The 9,089-nt window shown below is 36.2% G+C and overlaps 3 protein-coding genes across 3 annotated transcripts; 1 reads left to right on the top strand and 2 right to left on the bottom strand.

Annotated features, from left to right (window-relative positions):
* Positions 1-461: 461 nt before the first annotated feature.
* On the bottom strand, positions 462-987 carry LOC103964675 (arabinogalactan protein 13-like). The gene has a single exon (XM_009377634.3). It carries the CDS (start codon positions 885-887, stop codon positions 705-707), a length of 183 nt encoding a protein of 60 aa, XP_009375909.1. The 5' UTR covers positions 888-987; the 3' UTR covers positions 462-704.
* A 2,003-nt stretch (positions 988-2,990) lies between these two features.
* On the bottom strand, positions 2,991-5,527 carry LOC103965430 (ribosomal RNA small subunit methyltransferase nep-1-like). The gene is made up of 7 exons (XM_048568964.1): positions 5,096-5,527; positions 4,916-5,008; positions 4,126-4,270; positions 3,882-3,992; positions 3,753-3,792; positions 3,538-3,595; positions 2,991-3,411 (listed from the first exon to the last, which is right to left on the bottom strand). The coding sequence occupies exons 1-7, from the start codon at positions 5,261-5,263 to the stop codon at positions 3,376-3,378; spliced, it is 651 nt and encodes a 216-aa protein (XP_048424921.1). The 5' UTR covers positions 5,264-5,527; the 3' UTR covers positions 2,991-3,375.
* Positions 5,528-6,657: 1,130 nt separating this feature from the next.
* LOC103964685 lies at positions 6,658-9,064 on the top strand. The gene is made up of 7 exons (XM_009377651.3): positions 6,658-6,779; positions 6,934-6,965; positions 7,183-7,233; positions 7,345-7,561; positions 8,047-8,332; positions 8,453-8,530; positions 8,791-9,064. Exons 4-7 carry the CDS (start codon positions 7,347-7,349, stop codon positions 8,839-8,841), a joined length of 630 nt encoding a protein of 209 aa, XP_009375926.2. The 5' UTR covers positions 6,658-6,779; positions 6,934-6,965; positions 7,183-7,233; positions 7,345-7,346; the 3' UTR covers positions 8,842-9,064.
* The last annotated feature ends 25 nt before the right edge of the window (positions 9,065-9,089 follow it).

Genomic DNA, 9,089 nt, shown 5'->3' on the forward strand with positions numbered 1-9,089 from the left:
ATAAGTTTGTAATACCGTCATCTCGATATCCTAGTTGCCTCAGGAATCTTCATCACTCGACTATGCAAATGGCCTTAAGCATTATTGCAGAGGCCCTACAAAACCATGCCCAGTACACCATTACAATCACACAACTCCAATGGAGTAGAACATGCCAAGCTTAGCTAGCTACAGCCCATCATAACCCTTTTCTCTTCTCACCACAAATTGCCAACAAATTTACTAGGTCCACTCTTTCTAATTATCTTTATTTCTTTCTTTTCTTTCAGATTTTTTGCTTTCAAAATGCAATGCTTTAAACTACAAGAAGGAAAATCTAATTCAAGTGCAAGAATCAAACACAGTATCCTAATCAACGGACCTAACTCACTTATGTTTTTTCTTTAAGTATAGAAACGTTTCATACGAATTCCTGGATTAAATCCAATGACGAGACATTCATCTGAAATACCACAACAAAATAGAAGAATGAAATTTATTAGTACAAATGAATCACTGATACAATGATAGAGAAAATACAAGGACATCAAATGCCAACCCCCACGATCCTCTTTATTGGCCTAAAATTGAACCATCCTCACATTCTCACCAAAAATAATTATACATCATATAATACAAATCCACCAACAAAAAGATCAACCACACCCATACAATTCTATCAACAATAAATAATTAAATTAAAACCTGAAATTTAAAAATCATGCTTAGAAGAAGAAGCCAAAAGCCAAAGCTGCTAGAGAAGCAAAGAAAGTGGGGGCAAATGTGAAGGCATCAGATGTTGGGCTTGGAGCTGGAGCATCAGCTGCAGCTACTTGTTGAATGCCTGAGAAGGCCACCATCATAACCACCAACAAAGCAACAAAAAGATTCATCTTCATTGCCTCCATTTCTTGATTTCTAAGTAAATAATTTGGACTTTAGAACAATGAAAGGGAGAAAGAAAGAAACTTGATTGCTTATATTGCAATAGAGGAAGTGTAAGGACAATGGTGAGGGTTGTAGGCTATATATACACCCTCAGAGAGAGGAGAGAGAAAGAGAGAGACTAGAGAGAGAGAGAGAGATATTCAATTTTTCAATTTTCAAAGGCTGCTGAACTGCCAAAATTCCCTAACCCAGATCCTCTCCGGATCTGGTGAAATCTGAGCCTAAGGATTAAATGATCCGGACTGTTGAAATTTGATCAAACGGTTACAAACAAAAAACCTCTCTAAAAGTTATAATAATTGTAGTTCGTTGGATCAAAATCGTTTAATTATTAAGCTCAGATTTCCCAGATCCTCTTCTGGGCTCAAAATTCCCCAAGGTGAACGTTAGGGGGGTTGATGAAGTTGACACTTGACAGGGTGGCTTTGGCATTGTTGCCACACAACTGTCACTTTGCCTCAGGGTCCCCCTACATTCGCTGTCTTCTAAAAGAAATCTTAACTATTGTTTTGCATTTTTTATAAGTTTTTTTCACTTCCATTTTACTAATTAAATTCATTAAAGCATGTTTAGTTGTTTACTTATAATAACGTCATGAATCGAGAAAGTTAAAAGTTGGAGAGAAAAGAGAGAGAGCCAACTTGTATGGGATCAGCTCGCTTTCTTCTAATCAGTCTAATTCTTAATTTTTTCAGGTAATGAACTTACCAATTGTTTCATGGAGATCACATACTTTTTTATAGTATAAATATCAGCAACAAATGAATGAGAAGTTAGGAATTGGATTCAATATAACATAGTATAAATTCTAACTTGATAAGTAAACAAATGAATGAGTCATGGTGGTTGAGTTTACCAATCATTAGGTGAATGTTTTGCTTTTCTTATGGGGTTTATTATGGGATTTGGTAGGAAATGAGAGGTGATGATGAGCTGGTTGTAGGATAATGTTATGTTTGTTTAACAATACCAGTACTACAGTGGATTATTATATGCACTTGTGCTGCTTTTATTTACATAATATACTAGTATGGGTTTGTAGCTGTATTGCAAGTAATGTTAATTGTATTTTCACAATCTCCTTTTCTTCTTCTGCACTTTTTCTTTTATTTTTGTCCTTAATTCTTTTTCAATTTATTCAATCTAAAAGCTAGAAAGAAAAAAAAAAAAAAACCTTCAAAATATGCATAGAAAGAAATTAAAACGAGTGCGAAAATCAACTCCCTAAATTTTAGCTTAAAATCCAGATGAAAGGGAAACTGGAACTGCTTGTGGTCTCTGCAATGGACAATGGTAGTGGGAAAGCTGGCTTAGAAACTTGGAAATAAGAAATGAGATGGGTCACCGAACTTACCTGCTGGGTTGGCGTGTTGTCCATATCAGATTCATTCTGTAACTACACAGTTTTGAAAGTGGGATGGTACCAATTAAAGTCTAACTGAACCAAATGTGAATCAAATCAAACATGGAAATTTGATCTAATTATTTAAGACTGAATATAGGTGGAAAATCTTCATTCCTAATTTTAACAAATCATTACATGTTATATTATAAAAACAATGTATTAATGTAAAATATGAAAATTAATTAAAGTCTGAGTCAGCAAATTTTGATCATATAATCACGAAAAATTCTCTTGTATATGTGAATGGGTCAAAAGAAACAGAAATTGAGCTATGGTCATCATATTATCACGAGCACGAGCCTATTGCATCAGTGCTATCTAAGCTCCAACTCTTTTGCATATGGCAAATGATATACAGGTACGCTTAATATTTTCTTTGAAACTGAAAGGAGATTTTTAGAATTAAACAAACTGGGCCAATCTATAATAAACAAATGAGAATAAAACGAATTTTGTTACTCTCTCTTATGCATCTACCTAGCCTTTCATTATCTATATCATGTCTAAGTAAAAAAGAAAAAAAAAAAAAAAAAAAAAACTCAGTCTTTACTATGTTGAAAGAGAATATGAGTTTAAATTTCATAAATGATTATACACAAAGAAAAATATAACAAAAGAAATTTTAATTGAATTCGCAAATAATGAATGTAACGGCGGCTAGAGAATCATATGACCCATTAATATACTAATATGTGACTTGCCAAGAATGAAGAGTTGAAAAGACATGCAAAGTTGTAAAATAAAAACATACATAAAATAGGATAGTATTTTTTACAGTGATATTCTAAACCACTTTTAACTTAAGAGATGGTGGTTCAAACATGAGACTAGGAGGTACAAACCATCAAACCATTTCCAGTTGCCTATCCTTTTGAGTTTCTTGCATATATGCCTGGTTTTCTTCTGTGGGTGACTAGTACTGTTTGACGACATCGGGATCAATTTGCACTTTCCTCTCTACCAAATTGCTTTAGCTTGCAAGGTAACTATTTGTTAACCTAATATAGACTTCCATTTATACTCCAACGCCTCGCAAATCAATGCTATGCAGGTTTTCGATTCCAATCGATAATTCGACACTGCGCATCAGCAAGTTAAACAAGACACTTTTTTTGGTCATGCAAGTTAAACAAGACTACATGGAACAAAAAAAAAAAGTAAATACGATGTACTTTGGGGTACATCCTAATTTAAGTGTGAATTACCTGATATGAAATCATCTGCGTACTCCTCATTGATTTTTCCATGGGCCATTGCACCCACCTGATCGAGCATAAATAAGTAGTAGTCATGGTCATTTCAAAATTTTAAGATAAATAGAGCAGCAAGTAGTGCAGTCCTAAAATCATAAGCAATTCAGATTCTCAAACATTCCACAAAAACAAGACCCTGATCATCAACACCGGCAGAATTAACATACTTATCTATGTCAACCAACTTCTCTGCACTATAAGAGAGACCTACAAATATCCCAATTATAATCAGTAACCTCAGAATTTAGGCTACATAGAGAGAGAGAGAGAGAGAGAGAGAGAGGTCAAATACTCGCCTACTACACGAGAGTTGACAGGTAAATGTCGAGTTACAGGTTCCTCGATGACATGCATAAGTACTTCATTTGTATCTTCGGTCCGTATACATTTCTCCCTTAGTAACTCCACTTCAGAAATTGAAGATTCAAAAGACAAATCAATCAATAAGTTCTTCATGATCGATCAAGAAGTATTTTGGAGAGGCGGTAATGTAGGATGATCGAATATATCAGAAATGGAACATAAAACAAGTTAACTTACACATGACTCCACAAAAGCGTTTACAGGTTCTTGGTATACGAACGTGCGATTTAATTTCAAATAACACTCCTTCATCAGTTTTCACATACACAGCTCGTACCATACCAGCTTTATTCAGTTTGCTATCCAATATCTCACGGAGAGCCTGCAGAATAATATGTTACATTCATGGAGAGCCATAGACTATAATATAAGAATAGAGACTTGTTATTAGTGCACTCTAAAATGGTCTTTCTCCCTCCTTTAAATTTTGGATAGTGCTATTCACACATCCATTTTTACCTCCAACACAATCTTGTTAATTTTTTATCATTGATATTTTTCAGTTCGTTCAACCCAACGGCCGAAAATTAAGAAAAAGTGTAAGAAGTAAAGTGTGGATAGCACTACCTAAATTTTTTCACTAATGAGGAGTGTAGTTGCCGATAACAATTCCCTAAGAATATAAGCATGAATTAATACAGACAAAATCTTAGCAACACTCCATGATCATCCATTGCTAAAATTAATATTAAAAAAAAAATGCTAAAACTAATATTCCCACATGAGAAAGAAAAAAAAAAGCGTTAAAATTTTGGTTGCATTCGGTAGCAAGGTGTACGTTAATCTCAATCCAATACCCAAATTTATTGTTTAAGTTATAACCTAGACTTGGGATTAAACTTGCCACTCAAAAACTTTGAAAAAAATTAATGTTAATATATATTGTTCGAGCTAGGTTGAAACTAGGAGCTTTGATTTCTAAAAATATAATTAATTTCTTATATATAAACACCAACAAATCACAAACCTGGTAAACTATTGCAGGCCTAAAATCATCCAGATTCTTGTTCTGCTTGAGAAGAAAATCACGGTCGTCATCCGAATCCAGAATCTTCCACCTCTGAAACATAAGAAACGTTAAGTTGTATGCATATCAAATGAAGATTTCTATTTTCATTTTTTTTTTCTTTTTTGGAAGTGTATGTACCTTATGGACGAAACCCTTTGTGAGAGAAGCGTTTCGCAGAATGAATATTATTGGGCGGGACTTCATCGTATTCGGCTGATGATCGTGAAATTGTTTTTTGTTGTTGTTCAATAAGTTCAACTCCATTGTACTTATTGTAGAATTGTCTTCCCTCTTCCGCTTTGCCATGCCCAACTTACGCTTTTGTACTTTGTAGACAAGTGTGGCAGTATTTGGAGAACTTTGCAGTATAGTGATGGGGGCTTCTTAGATAAATGAAAACCCTAAATCTGAAAGAAATTACCAACAAATTACCTCCTTGCCGTCTCCCTTCTCCCTTCCCCCTCAAACTCCTTTTCTTATTGTTTTCCTAAAAGAGAAAACCATTGGGGACTACTAATAAGCCCGGTTGACGAGGCCAGAGCGTTGCAGCCGGCATGCTTGGTGGGAAGGGTTTGGTGGCTGCGGCACTAGGGTACTGTTGGGTGGTGGTTGTTTTTTTTATTTTTTGAGTACATCGATATTTTTACACTAGAAGAGAGGGAGTTCGGCTAAACCATAGAATAACAGCCTGATTTGGTATCGAATTCGCCATCTACGATATTCGAACCTAAGACCTCTTACTTCTAAACCGTAGTACTGAGTGGCACTATTGGGTTGTTATTGGAAATAGGGCTTTGTATTCTAATAAAGAATACGAGGCAAATAAGTCCGGTAGTACAGTAGGATTTCCAATCCTAAAAGAAAAAGAAGGAAAGGGATCCTCTCTGGATCTCTTACACCAAATCCTATTAATCAACAAATCTGGGCCCTTGAAATTTGATCCAACGGCTAAAAATAGGGGATCCTTTTAAAAGTTATAATAACTTTAACCATTGAATCAAATTTCAAGAGCCCGAATTTGTTCATTGGTAGGACTCGATAGAATGAATCTGGAGAGGATCTCTTTCCGAACAAGAAAGCATGCCTATATAGATAGGAGTAGTAGGAAAGAAAGCATGCCTATATAGATTGGAGTAGGAGTAGGATCCACATTGGATTTGGGATGTTGGATGATGATAAATGATATGCTGATGAGATAGGCCATGTGTGCCCCTAAGCCACCAATTCACTAGCATATGCCCTATAATATGAGAGCAGTTTGCATGAAACTCACCACAACGTGATGTTTCGATTTAATAACACATTGTTATGTGAAGAAAAATTTATACATAGCAATACATTATTGGACAAAAGACATCATATGACGATAACATATTCTGTGTAAGTCATTCTCCTCAATTCCATATTAGTCATTCTCTTTTAACATGAGAAATTCTTTTGTGAGGGTCATGGGTGTGGTGTAACCGTGTTAGATGGGAGGACACAAAATAGAGCCCGTTGAACCTGACAAAATCATGGGATAGGGGTTAAGCCCGTTACAGCGAAGTACTTCTCTTTCCGTGGGGTGACAAAGGGTTGAAGGGTCAGACAGTTGGAGGGAAACCCATCCGACCCTCCATTTGACATCCGACGGTGAAAATCGTTTTGGACATGTTCAAGTGTAACAAAGAGAATAGAGATTAGTGATTGGAGGAGTGCAACAAAAATAAATCAAAATAGGGTGAAAAAGCAAATGAGAAACAGAGGCTCTGATAGAGGAAGAGGAGGAAGAAAGAGAGACTCGCAGCAGTTTTGAGTGAAGATGACAAAGAAAAGCGGCGAGGTTTGATCACTAAGCGTTTCAAAGAAAAAAACGAACACACAACCCACAACCCACATATCAATAACATCTTCACTCCTACCTGTTAATTTTATTTATTTATTTTTCCAATTATTCTGGAGAAAAAGTGAGGCCAAAGTTGTTCATCTTTTTTCAGTTTCTCCTGCTGCTCGGCTGCCATCACACTATGTAATTAAGTCCTCTTCTTTAAATATCTCTTCTTCTGATTGCATAATCTTCATGGCTGTTTGGTCTGTTCGGTTTCCAATTGGGTTCCTTTGGTTTTTTTTGCCTTTTATTTCTTCTGACACTTTCTCAGCAATCAAAAAGAGCAACGGATGACTATAATGTTGTTTTTATTCGATTGATTTGTTTATGGGGTCATCTTAACTCCACTGAAATGCAGGGCTGTCTGAGGAAAAGTGCATTTTTTACGGTTATCTCCATAGATCTTGAGGTTAGTTTTCAGTTCTCTACATGCTGGGGAAATTATCTTCCACTTTCTCGTGGTTTCTATTGTTTTTTGCGTGGAATTCCAGATGGGTAATCTCTAAATTTATGGTTGCAGAGATGGAAAAGGAAGGGAAAACCTCTAAAGCCACAGAGTCGGACTTTTTGCTGCAATGGGGGAACAGAAAGAGGCTTAGATATTCAAACTTGAATAAGGACGCAACCTTGAGCAACAACAAAAAACCGTCGGACTGTTTAAGGAAGAAGAAAATCACTTCTCGGGCCGCCGATAAAGAGTCTCCGGCTCCTCATCCACTGCCCAATCGCATGGACAAGTAAGAAACATTGATGGTTTTATTTGAACACGGTGCAAAAATGTCGACTTTTTAAAATTGAAGTATGCTAGATATTTTGTTATTAAAGTGGTTTGAAGCAGCTGTTGTTGAACTAAGAGCTTACATGTTTATCTTCTGTTTTGTATTCTCTGAAATTTTTGAAAGATCCCTTCTCAAAAATAAAGAAATGGGAAAATGGAAGTGATTTTTGCTCATCCCTTTTCTCCCCATGCACACTCTTTCTGACATTTAGATTGAATAAACGAAAATCAAGAGACATTAACAGCAGAAAATGATTGTGCGAAACTTCAATGAGAAAATTCTGGTTTAATACCTTCATTGGTTAGTAGTAAAAAAATTGAACAATCCTAGAATCATGGAAGTGTTTTGATGACATTGTTCGTTACTTTTAAGTTTGCAAAATTGTCAATGAAAAAGTCTACGTCCAGTGGAATAGAGGTAACATTTTACCAAGTGGATTGCAGGAGTTCAGCTTCGCCAAGGAATAGTAGGAAGCTATTTGTTACTTCACCGGAGAAGGAAGATCGGTACTACACAACGAGGGGTTCATTAGGGTTGGACGAGAATGGGAAGGTGTTAGGATTAGATTATCCTGGTTCTGCAAGGGATGACAAAGGAAGCCATGCTTGGCCAAGGTTATTTCTATCATTGTCTAGTAAAGAAAAGGAAGAGGATTTCATGGCTATGAAAGGGTGTAAGCTACCTCAAAGGCCCAAGAAAAGAGCAAAATTGCTCCAGAAAAGCCTACTTGTAAGTTGCTCAGGGGGGAGAGAGAGAGAGAGTGTGTGTGTTTATTTGTTTGTTTGTTTTTATTTTTATTTTTTATTTTTTTTTGTGAGTGGTTTGTTTTATTCTCACTTCCTTGTGCAGTTGATTATGCCCGGTGTATGGTTATCGGATTTGTGCCAGGAGCGGTATGAAGTGAGGGAGAAGAAGACTTCAAAGAAGGTATTCTCGTCTCTCTTGCGTTAATTCTCAGTTACGTCTAAACTAAATTGTTCCATCCTAAATGCTTGGCTTGCTGGGATGAGAAGAAAACAAATTTGGATTTGGAATCTCAGATTGCTTTTAAATGTTTGGGTCCTCAAAATCGTGTAACAAATCGAAATGTCATGTGATATTTTCTCTCCTGTTTATTTTCCTAAGAATAGTTCTGTTAGGTATAACCACGCAAATCTGTAACTGTTTGGGATTCCATTACGATGCAGAGACCCAGAGGATTGAAGGCCATGGGAGGTATCGATGGCGAATCAGAATGAGAGAAACATGTGAACAAAAGGCAAGAAGATGCAACTTTTTTGAGTAGTTTGGACTCCGTATGCAACTAGGGACAGAGATCAAAGCCGGGTAAAAGAAAAATTGAAAGAAACGGCATGATCTCTCTTCCTTTGGTTTGTCAATGTGTTGCTAACAACTTGATTCGAGCAACAGTCCAATTCTGTTCAAACTTGATTGCAGAAAGACGCACATTTCTTTACCCAACTTAGCAAAAGCCCAGTTCTTACGA

The sequence above is a fragment of a genome, unplaced genomic scaffold, assembly GCF_019419815.1.
Source record: "Pyrus x bretschneideri cultivar Hongxiangsu unplaced genomic scaffold, Pyrus_bretschneideri_v1 Contig5, whole genome shotgun sequence".
Classification (NCBI taxonomy): Eukaryota; Viridiplantae; Streptophyta; class Magnoliopsida; order Rosales; family Rosaceae; genus Pyrus; species Pyrus x bretschneideri.

Coding starts and splice junctions, on each gene's coding strand:
- LOC103964675 (XM_009377634.3), bottom strand. CDS start 887: ATGGAGGCAATGAAGATGAATCTTTTTGTTGCTTTGTTGGTGGTTATG.
- LOC103965430 (XM_048568964.1), bottom strand. CDS start 5,263: ATGGCAAAGCGGAAGAGGGAAGACAATTCTACAATAAGTACAATGGAG. Junction 5,009..5,095: donor CAAAGGGTTTCGTCCATAAG/GTACATACACTT, acceptor CTTATGTTTCAG/AGGTGGAAGATTCTGGATTC. Junction 3,412..3,537: donor CGCAGATGATTTCATATCAG/GTAATTCACACT, acceptor GCTGATGCGCAG/TGTCGAATTATCGATTGGAA.
- LOC103964685 (XM_009377651.3), top strand. CDS start 7,347: ATGGAAAAGGAAGGGAAAACCTCTAAAGCCACAGAGTCGGACTTTTTG. Junction 8,333..8,452: donor TGCTCCAGAAAAGCCTACTT/GTAAGTTGCTCA, acceptor TTCCTTGTGCAG/TTGATTATGCCCGGTGTATG. Junction 8,531..8,790: donor AGAAGAAGACTTCAAAGAAG/GTATTCTCGTCT, acceptor ATTACGATGCAG/AGACCCAGAGGATTGAAGGC.